Raw genomic sequence first — 18,292 nt, forward strand, 5'->3', positions numbered from 1 at the left:
TTTCCAAGCATTTTTTAGCGAACAGTGCCAGGTTGAATGAAACCCCAGGATCGGTTGATTTGCATGTCAACGCAGCAATCAACCACTTATTGAAAAGCGCTAATGTTACGAAGTCGAGCAGGATGTATCCATTCATTGTACAATACACGTCGGCAATCCACTAGCTCTATCAGCTACTACGTAGTAGATTATACGCAATCAATGAGGGTAGACCATGTCATGTTATTTAGTCTATTTTGGGCCCAACTGCGGCGGTGGTAAAGGTAACTGTATGTCGACGGGTGCGTGGCGATGGATCGAGACTTGGACGCGTATATGAGCTTGGACCATCTCCGCAACCCCGAGCGGGCCTTGCCTGCCCTAAGCCCCATAAATAGCAATCGGAAGAAGCGACAGGCGTTTCCACGGGCCAATTTATGGTCGTGGAAGACCTCCGACACGATCGTCGACCCCAAGTCACCCGACACGGCTGCGTCCGTCGCTAGGAAATGCGACGACCATCTGCATGTCATTGACCGCCGGGCGTCCACGCGCCTCTTCGCTGCGGCCACCCTCGTGGCCAGTGCGCCGGCTAGGCGAAGCCCCAAGAGCCCCGGCCGCGCCCGCTTGAACAAGATCACGAGGCGACTTTCCGCGTTCATTCAGCACCCCGACTTCAAGACGGTGGGGGGAGGTGCCATCCCCATTGCGCCCACTCGCCCTGCGGGGGACCCTACCGTCTCTGCAGACACGTCGATCTTGTCGGCAACCTCTGAAACTTTCGAGTCCATGACAGAAGACGACGGCGAAGTCGACGCGTTGTCTGCAGAAGGATCCACCAGTCCTGGCAACGATGACACAATATCCAAGGGTCAAGTCGCAGGCACGAGCATGCGGGACTTGGAAGGCAACATCTACACTGGGGCGTCCGCCGACGACTTTCTTGGTGACGACGTGCAATCGAAATTCTGGGACATCTACGCGAGTGGCCCTGCAAACCAAGTGCGCCGGCCCGACTCGTCGCGAGGGCGGTACATTCGGCGGTGCGAAGACGAAGCCCTGCTGCCTCTACCCGTGTTTGACCTTCGCCTGGCCAAGCAGCCGGTGCCCCGGTACACCGAGACTGGCGAGCTGCACTATAGCAACTACTTTCTCGGCGACAAGCGCGCCGAGGCGATGGGCGACGCGCTGGAGCTGCTTCCCGTGCAAGTGACGTCCATTTGCATGACGGACGCAGGCATGACCGGCCAGGGTTCGGCGGCGGTGGTGCGGGGCGTGGTCAAAGACGACCTGGTAGAGCTGAATCTGTCGCACAACAAAGTGGGGGTGAAGGGGTACATGAAGCTCAACGCCGTGTTGGACAACGCGGCGTTGCATCTCAAGGTGCTCAACCTGAGCAACAACAACCTCGGCGACCAAAGCGTGACGGCGCTCGTCCGTGCGCTGCTAAAGCGGTGCACCCTCACCACGCTCAATTTAGGTCACAACAAGGTGTTTCACTCGGCGACGATCGTGGGCGAGCTCCTGCGGGTCAAGAGTTCGCTGACCATGCTCGATCTAAGCTGGAATCAAATCCGAGGCGACCCCGCAATTCACTTGGTGCAGGCGATGGTCGAGAATAACACGCTGCTCGACTTGATCTTGTCGGACAACTCGCTGGGGAATTCCGGGGGCGCCGATATCCACCTCGCCACGAGCTTGCTCGAAAATAAGACGCTCAAGCGACTCAACGTGAGCAACAACCACATCAAAGGACGGTCGATTTTTGTGTTTGTGGACTTGTGCACCAAGAACACGACACTGGAACACCTAAACGTGGGCAGCAACCCCATCGGCACGGCGGGTGTCGAAGCCATCTTGTACGCGATGGCGTCGTCATCGATGAAGTGCGAGTGGGAAGTCGCCGACTGCAACATCGACATCCAAGAGTACCTGTACAGCCACACGTACTGCACGGGGCCGTACACGCTGAATCTAGACGACCGAAGCGACACGTTTGTGCTCAAGGAACTGCTGGTCATGTACGCCCAGAACCGCCTCGTGTTGTCCAACGTCTTCCACGACGATCGCCCTATCACGCTCACCAAGGGCCAGCTGCCACTCCCCCCGACGGCCAAGGCGGAGAAGGGCCAAGTGCCCAACCACGGCACGCTCACGCTCTTGGCCACGCAGGACGACGAGTCGTGCCCGGACTTGCACCTCAAGGACGCACCGTTCCAGCGCCTCAAGCAGCTGATCGGGTCGTCGTTTGCGTTAGATGACTACAAGAAGATGACCATGATCAAGATTCTCGCCGATGGTTTCTGCGTCACGGTCAAACAAGCCAACGCGCTGCTCAAGCTGTTCGAGAGCACGACGTGTCAAGCGGAGAAAGCGTCGGCCGCCGTCGCGCTCATCCCGCGCATTTCTAACTCCGAGCACCATACCATCGACGATGAAAACTACATGGGGTGTCCAGGACCCATTGGCGGCGTTTTCTTCGAAGACAAGGACAACGACGGCAAGATCGACGTTTGCGGCGACATCACGGTGTTGGTCGGGCTCACAAACCTCTCTCAGGTACAGTATTCATATTCCTTGAATGAAATCAAGTGAACGTGTCCGTAGATTGAACAAGGCTACGTCGAGCAAAAGCTGGGCAAGTGGATCGCGTTCAACCCGGCCAACCCGACGGGATTCTATCGGCTCAACATGTCCAACTTTGTGGACCGGCGAATTATGTTTTGCCTTATCGAAGCGAATGCCGCGGACCGCAAGTTCCGCGTCTCCAACAAGCTGCCCGACGTGTCGCAGTTTGCCACGAACAACGGGTTTCGCAACGCCAGGTACAAATTGCATGGACACCACCATGGAGCAGTTCGTACAAACGACACTGTATCTCATATACGGTAGGTACAACCACAAGGCGATCGTGTTTGACTCGTCGTGGGCGCTGCCTCGCTTTGGCGTGCTGGAGTTTGACTTTGTCGTCACCCGACGGCCGCCCCATGGCGCCATCCCCATCACGGACGCCGCGTTTGAGCAGTTTTTCAAAGAATTCAAAGCCATCCCCGACATGAAACTCGTCGGATTGCGCGCGATTTCAAATCGGTACGACGTGTTGTGATGTCGTGTACGGATTATGTCGTGCCAATCGATGGGATTGATTCGTTCTGGTGTGTAGGTACTACTTTACCGCACGCCACGCCCAGCGACTCATGGAGTACTTTAGCCCGTACGAAAAGATGAACAACGTCGTGGTGCGCCTCGAAGTGTTTGTCATTCTCTTGGGACGAATTGTCGACGAAGTCAACTTCAACGACGCGCTTAGCGTGTTGGACAGCACCAGCCGCAAAAAACTCATCGACCGCGTGGGCATTGTGCAGGTACAGAAGTCTTTGGTGTTGGTACAAATGTGATAACGTACCGTTTTATTACTTACAAGGTGTGATGAAGTACTTACTTACTGTACCTGTTGGTATAACTAATGTCAACAGCCCCGTATGCACTTGTTTGCTAATGTAATCGTGTTTTAGGTGTTCAACCCTATTTCGCCGTGCGGCAAGTACGAACTGAATCTGGCCGAGCACGATCAGCGCTATGTGGCGTCGATTTTGCTGCAATTGGCGCATGCACAAGAGGGCAGTCTCATGGAGATTGCGCTGGACGAAAAGGACGTGCCCGACATTTTGGCGATATGGGCAAGCGATGCCGACATCCCCGTCGTCGGCACGTTCAAGTGCAAGTTCATGACCACGAATCGGTGTCATTCGATTGTCCAGCTGCAAGACAACAGCATCCGCCGCCGCATCTCGGCCGCTTTGCTGTTCAAACCCAACGAACTGGGCAATTGACAACACACATAGTACACTTATTTAACCCTCCCAACGGCACTTTGCACTTTGTTACTCTGCTTGTTTGTCCAGCTACAATGAGGGGCACCTCATAGAATGACATCAAATGACACTGTGGACGAGACGTTACCAGTTGAAACATCGCCGGCGAGATCGGCCGCAACGTGTACGCCATGTGACAATAAACACCGACCAGGAACAGTTCTTCGTTGAGGCAGCTCACCCAATAGTTTCGCCACGTGCCTGGCGGGTTGACCACTCCAGCCTACATGCATTGTACCGCTTGTAAATATAATATACACTAGCTCTCTCTAGTACTAGCTAGTTATGCATGACAAGTGTGGGGGGCTTACGTTCAACAACACGACAACGCTAGGCAGGACCAAGTACGCCACCAGCGACAGTCGAAAGTGCCTACCATACCAACATCCAACTTGTGCATAAGAAAAACACGAGCAAGAATTCTGGCCATCCATATTTATCGTAAACGAATCATCCGGATGTTGTAGGTACCAACCACATGCGCTCGAGATGGGCGTAATGCTGGGGTACGTTGTCATTCTGCTGCCATCGCATGCCGCCCGACTGGACTTGCAGCCGCGAGATGGAGTAATTCAGCGTGACGATGACCCCCAGCAACACGAGGCTCTTGAGTGCGTATTCCGTCAGCTACCAAAAGGAGATCAACTCTATATGTAGACGACGGCGTCGCTGTACCATGTACGACTGACACGTCACGTCTTGGCCATTGCACGTGGCTTTGATGACGGACACAGTGCTGTATAGGAGAAATAAAACGATGAAAAAGCGGCGCTCTGATCGAGTCAGAGGTCGGCGCGACCACGACCACCCCATGGAGCACAGCACCAAGAACGTCAGGAACACGGTGCTGGTGACGCTGTCGCAGACGTTCCGAGCGGTGGCGTACGCCGAATGCTCAAAGCCGTCCACGCTAAACGCCTTGTAAAACACCAACTACCCACACAAGTGTTTAGTATGCGTGCACGACTAGTATGAGAAAAAAAGTCGCTAGGATTTTCTTACCTTGGCGATGCACTTGGAGGTTTCCCCGACAAGCGCCACCGCAAACACAACGTTGATCGCCTACGACCAATGTGTCATGTCTACCGTATGTATCGCTGATGCTCCGTATCATGAAATATATGTAAAACGTGAATATATATTTGTTTTACATGTATTGTCGATTTTCTTCAAATTTCCCAATTTTGCATGGTTCGTTCACAATCGAGCACAAACAGAGCCGAGACATCTGATTGGCCATTATCCACTTCGCCCTTTCCAGTAGAAACTCGAAAATGGATTGTAGCCAATCAGCGACAAGCAATTTCGGATTGACCAATGGGAGAGATTCGATTGAACGGGGTCCGGAAATTCATACCGAATCTCCAATAATTCAATGGAATTATCTCAAATCAATCAAACAATTCGAATATTAACATGAACTGCTCAAATTGAATTACATGGTGCAAAGGTACGGTAAATACGGGGTTTATGGGTACATGGCAAAAACAAAAAAAGACAAGGAAATACGAGTTAGTCGTGTACATACTGGAGTGTAAGGTCGGTGGCGCACGCTGTCGGCGACCCATGTGGCCGTGCCCGCGATGTACAGCACCACGAGGACTAGCCACACACATGTACTTGAGATGAATATAGATACACCACGAGTTGGAATACCACTGTAGAGAGGAATTAATCCCAGTTGTTCCACACCCAAATGCTCGCTCAAGGCGTAGTCCGAGCCCAAATTGACCATCGCAATGGAGGCCTACGTTGAAGGAGGAGTTGGATACAGGGTAACGACATTTCAAACGTACGTTGACGAGGTTGTGCTGCATCGTACAGCTTGCTACTTGGAACGTGTATTGGCTCGCTGTGGCAATTTGAATTTTGAATGTTGTGTTGGGTGCGTCGACGTTGGGGTCGAACACGACGCGAGTGGTCGCGGCATGCATGCACGTGATGGCGAGGGTTTCCTTGTGCCCTTCCAGGGACATGACGTCGAAGAGCAGCGAGCGATAGGCTGCCCATTGATCGTAGTTGAAGAGCGAAAACGTCACGGGCGCGTCGGCGTGCTCGACGGAGAAGATCAACTCGGAGCCGACTTCCATGCCGAACTCTAGCACTGGACACTGCGAGTTCCATCGTGCTGCCATACCATCGGAGTTCAATCGCGCAGACATGAACTCTTCATACTCGAAGCGATGGGAATACCGAGTCTTCACGGCATGCGCTGCCTGTGCCAGCAGCAGCGCAACCACGACGGGCAGTTGCAAGTGCATTTGATGAGAATGGAGGGTACCCCAAAATAAAAATAAAACATAAAGCGACTCTCTTCAGTATTATCCCATTTAATTAGTTCGAAGTATTAATATATTTCACTTTTGACCCTACCCCCCATTTCAGTTGGTCCATCTGATGGAATGGTCGCCGCCAAGCGAAGATGAAGCGACAAGACACCTGCATGCGGCGTTTCCGTCGCTTCAGTTCACCACGGATGAAGACGACGATGCTGACTGTGATGTTGACATCAGTGTGGACGACATACGACTACCTAGCGTAAAGGATGCCATTCAACAGTCCATTGATGGAGCGCTAGCCAAGTGGGAAGAGTTGTTGCCGATCAGTACCATGGAAGTGCTTCGCGTGACGCAACAGCGCGCAGCCACCCAGAAGATCGCGCGCCTTGTGCTGAAAGACGAACCCACCACGGACGTCACCGACCAGAAGATCCAGGGCATCTTCCGTGACCTGGTCACAGAGGACGAATGCTTGGCTGCTCGTCGCCCTTGTCCATTGGTCCAACAAGTAAGAACCATCTTCGCGTCCTTTGAGATCCCACGGTCCCTCCATAGTTTCTCGACGCGCATCCGCACACACGAAAGGGGCCCCTGGTTGAGCACCCTCCGATTCCCGGGTGGATGTTTGCCGCCAAATCTGCCGCTGGCATGCAGGTGCGAGGTGAATGATCTCTGCATACTGGTTGGCCAACAGCGACTGCATGCAACCATAGGAATCCCCTGTAGACCTACTGCATGACTCGCTGTATCTCCTGGAAGTGATGCACCCGTCACTCGCGTCCAAGAAGAGTCAGTTCCTGCTGGTGTTGGGGTCGACGCCGTTGACCGCACTAGCAGATGCCATCTACTGCCGCGACTATGAGTACCTCAAAGAGTTTGGGCTGCACTCGAAGATGATGTACATGGCCGGCCAGTTTTTTGTCGACAAGCGGCAGCCGCACCACGTCGACTACTCGAACGACGTCCGCCAGTGGCTTCAGAAATTTCCAGCGCTTCAACTTGACTACCCTGGTCACCACCCACCCTACATATCAATCCTTCTCTTTCTCGCGCTTATGCGTTTACAGGGTACGACACGACGTCCATGTCGATGGAACGCGCGACGTTGAGTGCATTGGCACTCCAACTGGACACGCCGTACCTGTTTCTGCATCTTGGCCAGTGCGAACACATCATGTTCATCCGCAATATTCGTCTGCTCCACACCATGGACGACCCACGTACGGACGAGTACCCCATGCGACTGACCAGGCGGCAGCACCACCAAAAGTGCCTGGTAAAGATGCAAGTTACAGCACGTTCGCTCATGTGCAATGTCAGGTGTGCCAGGTACACATGGCAAAGTTCGTCACGTTTGGAGACGCCATGGGGGTCGATGACCCCATGTACTACTGCGACAGTTGCTACTTTGTGGCGCACTACGACGCCCACGGCACCCTCCTGCCCGACGTGGCCAACTACAAAGTGTTCCCGTACTACCCAGACGATTGAGGAAAATGGAATATTTCGATTTTTTGCCAACTTTTCTTCGAAAAACGGCAATTTGATGTGGCATCCGCCCTAAATGATATTTTTATTTACTTTGTATCACGGCTTTCGAGATTTCGTATGTCTGGATGCCACCAAAGTTCAAAACGTTATGCCACAATTTTCTTGAGAATCGGATGTTTTATGGCATAAATATAATGGACCTATAAGGATTTTGTCCAACTTTTTTATGGAGGTTTGTGTTCACCCTGAATTCTTTTGTATATACTCCGGAGTATAACTTTAAAATTATAATACAAATCGTAGAATAAGTTTTAAAAAAAGTACATAACATAATGATACAGTATTTAAGGTTATATAAAACATAAATATACAATTTGTTACTACGTAGTATAAATTATTTTTAAGGGGAGGATGAGATGATCTCCTGTTCCCGAATAATTTTCCCATAATTGAACTGGCAACTTTGTAAATATTTCTTCTTTTCTCCATTTTTTCATGGGATATGAGACTTTGGGAAATTTTTGCAGACTTGCCAAACCGGATTATGGCATAATTTTATGAGTGGGTGGGTGGCATCCAGACAGCCCGTATGAATAAGAAATCTAAAGGTAAAAATGTCGATGTAACGTTACAGTACTACATATAGTACACTTCCTGTAACTTTAGCCAGGGAATGTTGAGTTTTGGGTTATCATTTATGTGCAAGTACGGTATGTGGCGACTGGTTCTTCCATTAGACAGCTCGACACGGCGTAGAGCCAGGGGCACTGTACATAATGTGAACGTGAACGCCGACGTTGCTTCGGTTGGTTGAGTATGATGCCGCCCACTACATACAGTACTGTAGTACACTGTATCACGCGAAGTGCCCATCGTACCCATGATATCATGCATGTGTTGGTCGTTCAGACGACCAACAATCGTCATGTTCAATATCGAAGTGACTGCTACAATGGTCAATGAAAATGCAATAAAATAAAAATGGGTGGAAGTGTTATACAAACATTCCGTTATTATAATACCAAGAAAATGTCGACGGCTCTCCCACGTTTCGCCTTTCCAAAGTCCTCGTGTGTCAATCATGATGCCAGGGTTGCCAGACAAGATCGGCGCTATCCGCGATGCCGTCAAGCGCAAGAGCGTGGCGCTGGCTGGTATGAAGTCCGTCACGTCCGTCACAAGCTTCTTCAATCGCGGCCCGAACTCGCAGTTAGAGCATTCGAACGGCAGTCCGCCAGGGACTTCGGGACGCTCTGACTCGATCGATTATGACGACGACGAGATGATCCTGTCACCTCAGAATCGAGTCTCCCGAGGTACATCGTCGGATCGACACTCTGGTTCGATGACCCGCGTGGAGAAACCCACAACGTTGGTCGGGTCGTCCTCGTACACGGAACCTCCAGAGCCGTACCTCCCGGCGGGGGGCCTTCTCGAGTCGGCGACGAAGAACGTCCAAGCCAAGATGATCGAGATGCTCGATATCTACCGCGATACCAGTCCCTGCGAAGACCCGTCCATCGAGTGCAGTGTGTTCTTGTCTCGAAATGTCGCGCAAGCCGACCGCGTCGTCGTGTTCATCGGCGACAGCGTCGGGTCGCCCGCCGGTATTTGGAGCTCCAAGCTGTGCGTTCGGTCCGGCTCAGGAGGTTCGTCCACGCCGTTTCTCTCTCTTTCCATCTTTCTCCTTTGGGGCTCATGGGAACATGTCCAGGCGGCGGCATCCACCACGGCAGTCTCGGCTCCATGTTGCCCTACTTGCTTCGCGCTCGAGACGATCTGTTTGGGATCGTCGTGTTTGACGACATCTTTCAAATGCCCGACGACTCCGACGGCGCGTCCATGGTAATGTGTCTCCCCCCCGTTTTTGTGTGTTGACCCTAACGATGTCGCAGCTGCAAGTGGCCACGACCCGCCTCATCACGGGCTGGCGCGACCACATCGACTCGTCCCAGGCATCTCACGCGTTCATCGTGTGCTACGGCGAAGGCGGCCGATTGCTCGTCGAAACATTGCGCGCGCACTTGCCGGAGATGCGCCGCTTACTCAGCGGCATCGCGTTCATCCAGTCGACGCACCGCGTGGACTCTGCCGACACTTATCTCCTGCGCAAGACGATGGCGCAGTGGGCTGTTCACTACGCGTCGTCGATGGAGCCTCAACTCTCGCGCCTCAAGCACAAAGAGGTACTGTACTTCTTTTACCCAAATTTCGTACTTTTGTGCTGAATCGCTAAATCTATCGATCGATTCTGTGTACTAAATTTTCTATGTCAAAAGGTGTCCTGTGGCGATTCTAATCATCTAATCACACTAAATGAATTCTCACACACTAATTCGATGTCGGTGATGGTTTCCAGCAATCTGATTGGCTCAATCCTTTTGCCGACGATTCTTCTGTGCATTTAATTTGGTTGCGTCGATTCAATCTCCATGTCACTCGAGTTTAGAATAAAGATAGTACAATACTTTCGACTAACAAACAATCCAACAACGAACGTCACTCACCGTCTTTGGCAGCATGAAGCAGGATGTGTGGTGCTGAGCGCCGGGTACGATGGTTCGGACGTCGAAGTGCTGCAGTCTGTTCTGCACTCGGTGTTTTCAGGTATACATTCATATCCGCCACCAAACTCTCGTCATTCGTTTTTGCCTCACTGCTTCCATCATGGGTGAATGCATGCATAGCTTTCCGCGCGCGGTATGCTGGCTTCCGGACGTCCAACGTGTCGACGGGTATGGAGAAGGGGTGCTACGTGTGCAAGCAAGCGTTCAACATGCGGCGGTGGCGGCGCCATTGCCGAACTTGCCAGATGCCTGGTACGAACAACATGGGAGGACGACAATGAGTTTTGGTTGACTGGGCGTCGGTAGTGTGTGAAAAGTGCAGCTCGATGGAATCGACCAAGCTCGAGGGCAGCGTGCGGCTGTGCCTGACGTGTCGGGTGCTGCCGAGCCTGGTGTCGTGGTCCCGCCCGCGCGCCGTCCGCCTCGGCGAGAAGGACTCTGTGTTTGTCGACAGCAGCATCCCCGGCAAGATGAGCGTCAACGACTTTGAGCTCGTGAGTGTGATCGGCAAGGGCGCATGTGGGACGGTGCTGCTCGTGCAGAAGAAGGATAGCTCCAAGTTGTACGCGATGAAGGTGCTCAAGAAGGATTGGGTCATGAACAAGGACCTGGTGACGCAGACCATGGCGGAGCGCCGAATCTTGCAAGAAGCCAACCATCCGTACATTGTCCAACTGCGCTTCGCCTTCCAAAACAACGACAAGCTGTACATGGTCATGGACTACTACAGCGGCGGGTCCCTTCGCCAGGTGCTGCGCCGCCGCGGCCGCTTTAGCATCAAGCGCGCTCGGTTTTACCTGGCCGAGGTGCGCTTTGTGATGGCGTTATGATGGGAATGATGGTACTCATACATTGACTGCAGATTTTGCTCGCGATTGCCCACTTGCATGCGTCCAACATTCTGTACCGAGACTTGAAGCTTGAGAACATCGTGCTGACCGCCGACGGCAACGTCGCATGCACCGACTTTGGGCTGTCCAAGGAAGAAGTGGACAAGGAGACCGGCCGCGCGTCTTCGTTTGTGGTATTGTGTTTCTTTTACCCAAAATTTGGCTCACTTTTGTGCTGATTCGCCAAATCTATCATCGATCGATTCTTGACTTTTGTATGTAAAATTCGCTCAGTGTCACACTAATTTAAGTCACACACTAATTTTATGTTGAAGATGTCGAAGAGTGGGTTTGATTGGCTACTTGACTCATGTTCTGGGTTTTGATTGGTCGATCGATTCTCTGCCGATTCGGCGGCGCTTCTCATTTGATTGACCACCCAAACTCTCCAATTTCAAATCGACTTGACAATACAATATATACTCTTCTCTCATTGTATGGCTCTGTATGAAAATATTAATTTATTATTCAACTTGATACATCCATGTTTTATATGTACACACTGTCCTATATGTTTGACTATATATATATATATATATGCATTTAAATTCAAACGCATGGGTTGGTATTGATGTTATATTAGGGCACGTGCGAATATTTGGCGCCGGAAATCATCATGAAGCAACCGTACGGCACGGCCGTGGACTGGTGGGCGTTTGGCATCCTCATGTACGAAATGGTGCAGGGAGACTCGCCGTTCCGCCATCAGAACCCGGCGGTCTTGTTCGAGAAGATCCTTTCCGACGAAGCTGTCTTCTCCGAACGCTTCACGCCCGAGGCCAAGGACTTGGTAAACAAACCTGATGTTACACTTGCTTATTAACATTTGACGACCATGTATTGTTCACCGATGCCGACGACCTTCCCACTTGGCGACTACATATGATTCACATTGGACGTCCATGTGTAGGTGACGAGATTGTTGAACAAGGACCCGAACGCCCGCCTTGGGTCGGGTCCGACGGGTGCCGAGGAAATCAAATCGCACGATTTCTTCAACGACGTCGACTGGGCTGGTCTTTTGGCGCAAACCGTCGACGTGCCCCGGCCGCCGCATCGCCAGGAAGACGTAACCCCCGAAAGCTGCTTGAGGTAATTGTTGTATATAAGATGTGGGAATCGAGATAGAATATGATCGATCATATGTTGCACAGCCGAGCGATCGCCAAGACACGAGAAGCGCGCGAAGAATTGATGCCCGACTCGCCGGTCAACATGCCCAACTCCCCGAGCGCGTCGCGGGCCAAGCATTTTGATCGGTTTTCGTACGCGGGTGGCGAGTTGGCCGCGGAAGCCAAGGAAGTCCACGACAGCGCAAGTGCTCAATATGAGGATGTGATCGAGGAGGAAGAAGAGGGAGAGGACGGCGACGACGACGGACCGCAAACGCCCCAGGACGTGACGGTTGGAGGTGAGGACGACCCATCGACGCCTCTGGGGAACGACCCGCCGCCAGCTCATTTCGGAGATTTTGACGACGATGACGACGACGACGATGATGATGATGACGAATCGTTTGAAGAAGTCGACCACCATCCCGTGCACAAAAAACCAAATAGCATCGAGTTGTAGTACAGTAATCCCATGAGTGGAATATGCAGTCGACCGGTTTTGGGCTAGAAGCTCACCTGTGAAATCTGATGAAATATTGGAACCCGACCAGTTGACCCTCTAGAATATGATTGCCATCTTTGGAGTGTAACTAACTACAGTAGCCCATGAACGGACCCTTGCCCATTCTTCTTTCTGATCCTTGCCGACTAAGGATATCTTGTGTCCTGCGTGCATATGGGTGCGTGGTGCCTCTTCACAGAAGATGATGATCGACATCACTCATGTCACAATACATGTGTAGAACGTGCTTGGCACAAGGTGTTGAAACTCAAATGTCCAATAATTATTCACATTCCTCACATTGCAGGGTTGACTGTGAGCTGACAGCAATGAAATGTCACCATTTGCTGGTTGCATGCATGCTATACGTATACTAGTACGACGCACCATCCCTTTTCACACGACAAGCACAGGCATAACATATTGCTTTTCGAGCTACCGGTACATACTCGAGTCTTCGTCGACAATGACCGGAATTCTATTGAACGTTTCAATGTTGCCGCCTGCGATTGTGTATCTGGTGCCCCGAAGCTTCTTCCACGAACAAAGCCCTCATCAGTGCAATGTGTAATCGGTGCAGTTTGAATGACACTGGCTTCAAAAAGTCAATCTGGTACCCGTACATTTATCCTCGCTCGGCCTCTGACAATGTGAATGCATGTACTTTCTTGGCGGTGGTGACTTCATGGATGGGACGGGACTGGCACTTTGTAGGGATTGCACGGCACTGGATTGGCTAAAATTCGAATGGAACCATTTCAGCCAATCAGAAGCTGCCAACCAGATTCACTGGCACTGGCAATATCGCACCTGTCGTCATCAGGATGCACACCAATGAGAACGAGGCCCAATCCCAGTATACCATTCTCCCATCGTCGTGCACGTCCGTCCAGCAAGTCGCCGCCGTGACGCCTGCTTCCCTAGTGACGATGAACACCCACCAGGTGCCTGCCGATGATGCTGAATGGAAGGTAGCACATGACCCCCGCTCCAACCGACCGTACTACTACCATCCCGTCACCCGCGAGACCACATGGAAGAAACCCGCGGCGCTGATCCAAAAGGAAAAGGACGCGGCGTCGCAGTTCTTTCGCATGATGGAACATAACATCAAAAGCAAGATGATGCGTTCCCCCACCGCCGTGGACGAGTCCAACCACCGCTCGTCCTCGTCGTCGCCTTGCCATGACAAAGTTGTCCCCAAGCAGGCTGTGAAGACCAACAGGGACAGCGGCCGGCCGCCGAAAACCGGCGGCCCCCCACGCTTGTTCCGCACGCTGTCGGCCAAGGAGGACATGTTTGACGCCATGCTGAATGGCATCGCGACTCCGCGCACGTCTTCGGCGACTGCGTCCATGCGCAAAGACATTCCGTCGCCAATCGCCGAAGAAATCGTGTCACCGCACACTGCCTACTACGCGTCAAGACAGTCTGATTTAGGCATGCTTCCCACCAACCTCCATCAGTCGTCGGACGAATTTACTGTGCCGCCGCAACCGCAGCGCATGCGGTCGAACAGTACCAACTCCATCTTCGTGCGCATGGGCACGATGAACAAACCCGACCAGACCACTACGTTTTTCTGTGTCGCCACGGTGTTACATGGTCACATCCTTGAATCGACCGCCGCGCCACTCCCCATGGATCCGCGCTTCCTCGGGTTTCAAGCGCCGTCGTCGTCCATGTCGTTCGATGTTCCGTCTGTCGACGCCATCGTGGCGTTCATGACGCAGATCTACCGCACCGCGCAAATGGAAAGCGAATGTATCATCATGGGCCTGATCTACGTGGAGCGTCTGCTGCAAGCCGCCACAGGCAAGGGCCTGCAACTGACCCCGACCAACTGGCAATCGATTGTGTTTTGCTCGATGGTGATGGCGTCCAAGGTGTGGGACGACCTGAGCATGTGCAACGCTGACTTCTCCAAGATCTTCCATGGAAACTTCCCCCTCCGCCGGATCAACGCTCTGGAACTGCTGTACCTGGATTGTGTCGAGTATAACGTGCGCGTGTCCGCGGCATCGTACGCCAAGTACTACTTCCACCTGCGCTCCATCTACAAATCCCTCAAGCTCGGCCACCTCAGCGCCTTCGACTCGAACACCCCGCTCAACCTCGAAGGCGCACGCAAGATGCAGGTCATCTCGGAAGACTACGAGGAGCGGATCAAGCTATTGCCGCCGCCGCTGCGCCGTCGCAGCCGCACCATCTCGAGCCAGGTGCCGTCGGAGCGGATCGTCGAGGAAGAGTACCGATACTCAGACCTGACGGCGCCCCCGGCCAGCTTGGAGCAGTTGGTGCACATGGAAGTCAAGTCCGCGGGTGGGAACTCGAGTCCGTACAAATACACGGGGTGGTCGAAGCGCCATTCCGAGTAGTAGTAGTAGTAGTAGTAGTAGTAGTTCCTCATATCCATTGTCCAGTGTGTAGTAAGTAGTTAGTGCCCAATTTTGTAGTCGTGTAAATGTGAATATAGAGTCGAGGGTGTGTCGTTGTCATCTGATCTGCTACACACCATCCGCTGCAGCGCCGCCATGGACGATAGCGTGCATGTACGCACACAGCCACGTTACGTCCTCCATGTGCCCTGCCGATAACAGACTCGTTCCCGCGGCCTCCCGCGTTTCTTCTGGCTGGAGGGGGTGGCTACTGTCCCACCGCGCCTTCAACGCTGCCTGAAATGCAGGAAGCTGCAGCACCGCCAGCTTGCTCAATCGCGTGTCATCTCCGCTCTACGCTCAACGTCTACATGAATTTTGCTAGGTTATGCTCGTACTACCTCCGCAGTTAAATCGGCAGCATTGTCGTCTCGCCCTTCTTCCTCGTCGTCATTAGGCTCTTCGGCCAAGTTGTCCTCCATGACGCTCTTCATTTGAAGCAACATCCGCTCGTATTCGAGGCTACGCTTGGCAAGAGGCACGTCTCGACCTGCGTCGGTGATGACATCGGTGTCGATCACTATGTCGTGGGGGGACACAGCAGCTGGAGGAGGGGGTTCCACCGCCGGCGACTGGACTGGAGCCGCAGCTTCCTTGAGGCATTGTGCAAACGACAGCTCCTGAAAACTGCCTGCAGCATGCGTGGGCGACCCCACTACGTGAGCCCAAATAAATAAAGTTCGTGGTGATCGTTCAAATGCGTATACAAACCGGTGCTGTTGAAGTTGATTGTATCCGGTGCAAAGATAGCTTCGACTTTGGGTACCATTGTATGAGCCAATTCTGGCGCAGGGGGGAGCTGTGACGTGGCGCTGGCATCCTCGTCGTCATTGCGCCGCTTGAGTGCTTGGACGAGAATGATCGGGTCGTTGTCGCTTGGTTGGATGTCCTTGAGGAATTTCTTCTTCTCCTTGATATCTTCCGCCATCTTCAATCGGCCAGCGTCGCGATCGTCTACACGTCGTTCGCGTCCTTCCTTGAGAGGCACCACAGGAAGGTCCCGCACGGCTTGTTGCTCCAGCATTTGGCGTCGTTTGGCCTGCACCAAGCATTCAAGGACTTGGACAACTTCCAACATTGCTTACCTCCAGCTTTGCCTGCAAGACCGCCGCTGCCTCTGGTGGCGACTACATGACGCTAAATCCTTCCTCATCATTTTCGTATGTGTTTATACCTTAGGAGGCGATCGCTGTCGTCCTTGGACCGGTATAACCCCCTAATCCCCCATGAAGATTGAACGATCATGGCACGTTGCCAAATAGACGAACCTCCTTGCGCTTGTCCACCTCGGCCTGCTTCCGTGCCAGCCGGGCCTTCTTTTCTTGGACCAGCCGCATTTCTGCCAGTTCGCGCTGTTTGGCCACAAGCGCCTGCACTCGCTCTTTCTTGGCCGCCATGGCATCACCGCGCTGCTTCATCGCGGCCGTGGGGGCTGCATACCCGCGGACCACGGGGGGTTGACGCTCCTACGCCACTGTCATCTTCGCCCCACTCCTTCCAAACATATCGTAAAAGACAGTCCTACTCGCACGACGATCGGTCGAACGATGGCAATCGGGGGCGGAGGAGGATGTTTCATCGCACGGGGGCTCGTGGCCGCCTTGGACGGTGGCTTTCGAAACAAATGCTGACCATGGAGCACGGTATGGCCCAGTTCGTCTTGCATTTCCTGGGCGGATAGAAACGTCTACAAAACACACACAAGTGTGCAATGTGTTTATTGCTGGCTTGGGATATTGGATGGTTCGTCCAAGGTATAGGATCTGAACGTACTTGGATGCGATCGCGAACGAGGGGGGTCTTGAGGATGCCGTTGATGCTCGGACGATCACGAGGCGTCTTGGCCAGCATCGCAATCACCAATTGCTTGAGCCGCATGGTGCAATGGTCCAGTCGCGTCGTGTCGAACGCCCCGTACGCGATGTTTTGAAACAATTGCTTTTGGTTCCTACGACAACAAATAGTGACATCCCAATTAGTGTGGATATTGCGTGACGATCTTGGCCCTACCGGCCATCGAATGCATGCGTTTGAGTGATCATTTCGTACAACACGCAGCCAAGGCTCCACACGTCCGTCTTGTGGTTGTAGCGGAGGCCATGGCAGATCTCGGGCGACGTGTAGTACCTACAACTCACACCGTGACCATCCGTTTCGGCAGCGGACGTTTTTCTTACGGAGTGCCCGTTTGGGTATCGGCGCAGGCTAACGTGTTGCTGAGGACCTTGGCGACTCCAAAGTCGCCCAACTTGACGACGTTCGATTGCATGAGGAAGATGTTTTCTGGCTTGACGTCGCGGTGGAGGATTTTGCGGTCGTGGATGTGTTTCAAGGCGAGGCACGTCTGCACGAGCAAGTCGAGCACGAGGTCTTCGCTTAGCCGCCGACCTACGACAATACAAACACCGTCAGATATGAGGACGTGATGTGGTGGATAGGGTACCGGTCTCGTGGTATGTCTTGAGAAGCTTGCGCAAGTCGCCACCGTCGGCATATTCAGTGACGATGCACAGCACCTTCTGGCCTGGAGCGAGCATGAAGTGCTCCTTGCAAGAAATGATGTTTGGGTGGTCCAACGCCGCGAGGAGGCGGGCTTCTCTCACCGCCGCCTTTTGATCCCGAGGGTCAATCTGGATCTCCTTGATCACGTACTGCTTCCCCGGCTCCCCTCGCTTTTCCGCCAAGTAAGCCGAACCAAAGCTACCTTTGCCAATTCGCTCCAGTTTCTTGTATTTGTCCATGATGACAAGCGTGGCCTCGACGATTGGATGTGTGATGGTAAACACCTCCGATGCGTAACTGCTATAAGCTCCACACGAAACGTTCCGCCCCGAGCTTCATACTCCAGTAAGTGAGCGACCATTCTGCTACATTGTTGACGCGTGATGATACCACCTCCAACTATCGATGGACTTCTTGCATTCAAGCTTGCATTTCCCTATGGGGCAAACTCAAGCAACTCCAGCTTCTATGTTGTAGTAGCCACTTAATAGAGTAACCTGTGGTCCCATATTGGCCCTCATTTTTCACTCGCACGTAGTACACAGGCAGTGCCCTTAATGTGCACATGTACCACGTCCAATGTGCTGTGCACAAAAGCGGCGATGGACGAAACTCGTTCGACTTCGACTTTGCAGTTAGTGTGTACACCTACCTACC

At 52.8% G+C, this 18,292-nt stretch overlaps 6 protein-coding genes across 9 annotated transcripts; 4 read left to right on the top strand and 2 right to left on the bottom strand.

The window, feature by feature from the left end:
• Positions 1-291: 291 nt before the first annotated feature.
• On the top strand, positions 292-3,812 carry H257_01838 (hypothetical protein; the record flags this gene model as incomplete). The annotated part of the gene is made up of 5 exons (XM_009825245.1): positions 292-2,538; positions 2,587-2,804; positions 2,872-3,069; positions 3,143-3,344; positions 3,495-3,812. 5 exons carry the CDS (start codon positions 292-294, stop codon positions 3,810-3,812), a joined length of 3,183 nt encoding a protein of 1,060 aa, XP_009823547.1.
• H257_01839 (hypothetical protein) lies at positions 3,745-6,138 on the bottom strand. The gene is made up of 9 exons (XM_009825246.1): positions 5,651-6,138; positions 5,511-5,601; positions 5,383-5,456; positions 4,857-4,916; positions 4,530-4,787; positions 4,330-4,481; positions 4,166-4,226; positions 3,943-4,077; positions 3,745-3,884 (listed from the first exon to the last, which is right to left on the bottom strand). The coding sequence occupies exons 1-9, from the start codon at positions 6,113-6,115 to the stop codon at positions 3,864-3,866; spliced, it is 1,317 nt and encodes a 438-aa protein (XP_009823548.1). The 5' UTR covers positions 6,116-6,138; the 3' UTR covers positions 3,745-3,863.
• A 96-nt stretch (positions 6,139-6,234) lies between these two features.
• On the top strand, positions 6,235-7,965 carry H257_01840. 2 transcript variants are annotated; one of them, XM_009825247.1, is made up of 5 exons: positions 6,235-6,641; positions 6,689-6,787; positions 6,847-7,144; positions 7,201-7,409; positions 7,454-7,965. In XM_009825247.1, the coding sequence occupies exons 1-5, from the start codon at positions 6,252-6,254 to the stop codon at positions 7,622-7,624; spliced, it is 1,167 nt and encodes a 388-aa protein (XP_009823549.1). In that variant the 5' UTR covers positions 6,235-6,251; the 3' UTR covers positions 7,625-7,965. The 2 variants fall into 2 exon arrangements, with proteins under 2 accessions (XP_009823549.1, XP_009823550.1); XM_009825248.1 differs by having other exon boundaries at positions 6,847-7,409.
• Positions 7,966-8,680: 715 nt separating this feature from the next.
• Positions 8,681-12,785, top strand: H257_01841 (AGC protein kinase). Of its 3 annotated transcripts, XM_009825249.1 has the most exons (10): positions 8,681-9,273; positions 9,339-9,469; positions 9,520-9,810; positions 10,144-10,231; positions 10,312-10,443; positions 10,498-10,997; positions 11,054-11,215; positions 11,665-11,871; positions 11,992-12,173; positions 12,236-12,785. In XM_009825249.1, exons 1-10 carry the CDS (start codon positions 8,706-8,708, stop codon positions 12,651-12,653), a joined length of 2,679 nt encoding a protein of 892 aa, XP_009823551.1. In that variant the 5' UTR covers positions 8,681-8,705; the 3' UTR covers positions 12,654-12,785. The 3 variants fall into 3 exon arrangements, with proteins under 3 accessions (XP_009823551.1, XP_009823553.1, XP_009823552.1); XM_009825251.1 differs by having other exon boundaries at positions 11,665-12,173; XM_009825250.1 differs by lacking the exons at positions 11,665-11,871; positions 11,992-12,173; positions 12,236-12,785 and having other exon boundaries at positions 11,054-11,383.
• A 722-nt stretch (positions 12,786-13,507) lies between these two features.
• On the bottom strand, positions 13,508-17,925 carry H257_01842 (NEK protein kinase). Its single transcript, XM_009825252.1, has 11 exons — positions 17,577-17,925; positions 17,311-17,521; positions 17,144-17,260; positions 16,907-17,081; positions 16,659-16,820; positions 16,402-16,599; positions 16,308-16,349; positions 16,219-16,260; positions 15,845-16,172; positions 15,475-15,788; positions 13,508-15,427 (listed from the first exon to the last, which is right to left on the bottom strand). The coding sequence occupies exons 1-11, from the start codon at positions 17,872-17,874 to the stop codon at positions 15,203-15,205; spliced, it is 2,112 nt and encodes a 703-aa protein (XP_009823554.1). The 5' UTR covers positions 17,875-17,925; the 3' UTR covers positions 13,508-15,202.
• On the top strand, positions 13,520-15,256 carry H257_01843 (hypothetical protein; the record flags this gene model as incomplete). The annotated part of the gene is made up of 1 exon (XM_009825253.1): positions 13,520-15,256. The coding sequence occupies one exon, from the start codon at positions 13,520-13,522 to the stop codon at positions 15,071-15,073; it is 1,554 nt and encodes a 517-aa protein (XP_009823555.1). The 3' UTR covers positions 15,074-15,256.
• Positions 17,926-18,292: the final 367 nt, after the last annotated feature.

The sequence above is a fragment of the Aphanomyces astaci genome (genome assembly GCF_000520075.1).
Source record: "Aphanomyces astaci strain APO3 unplaced genomic scaffold supercont1.3, whole genome shotgun sequence".
NCBI classification, from domain to species: Eukaryota; Oomycota; class Saprolegniomycetes; order Saprolegniales; family Verrucalvaceae; genus Aphanomyces; species Aphanomyces astaci.

Bases quoted from the DNA above. Each gene is read 5' to 3' on its own strand.
- H257_01840 (XM_009825247.1), top strand. From the start codon at position 6,252: ATGGAATGGTCGCCGCCAAGCGAAGATGAAGCGACAAGACACCTGCAT. The intron at 6,642-6,688 runs GTAAGAACCATC...GTCCCTCCATAG, and splicing joins CTTGTCCATTGGTCCAACAA to TTTCTCGACGCGCATCCGCA. The intron at 7,145-7,200 runs GTCACCACCCAC...ATGCGTTTACAG, and splicing joins GCTTCAACTTGACTACCCTG to GGTACGACACGACGTCCATG.
- H257_01839 (XM_009825246.1), bottom strand. From the start codon at position 6,115: ATGCACTTGCAACTGCCCGTCGTGGTTGCGCTGCTGCTGGCACAGGCA. The intron at 5,457-5,510 runs GTATTCCAACTC...GTGTGTGGCTAG, and splicing joins ATTAATTCCTCTCTACAGTG to TCCTCGTGGTGCTGTACATC. The intron at 3,885-3,942 runs GTAACGTCTCGT...CCCTCATTGTAG, and splicing joins CGCCGGCGATGTTTCAACTG to CTGGACAAACAAGCAGAGTA.
- H257_01841 (XM_009825249.1), top strand. From the start codon at position 8,706: ATGATGCCAGGGTTGCCAGACAAGATCGGCGCTATCCGCGATGCCGTC. The intron at 9,274-9,338 runs GTTCGTCCACGC...GAACATGTCCAG, and splicing joins CGTTCGGTCCGGCTCAGGAG to GCGGCGGCATCCACCACGGC. The intron at 10,998-11,053 runs GTGCGCTTTGTG...CATTGACTGCAG, and splicing joins CTCGGTTTTACCTGGCCGAG to ATTTTGCTCGCGATTGCCCA.
- H257_01842 (XM_009825252.1), bottom strand. From the start codon at position 17,874: ATGGACAAATACAAGAAACTGGAGCGAATTGGCAAAGGTAGCTTTGGT. The intron at 17,082-17,143 runs GTAGGGCCAAGA...TTGTTGTCGTAG, and splicing joins ACGCATGCATTCGATGGCCG to GAACCAAAAGCAATTGTTTC. The intron at 15,789-15,844 runs GTTTGTATACGC...GGGCTCACGTAG, and splicing joins AATCAACTTCAACAGCACCG to TGGGGTCGCCCACGCATGCT.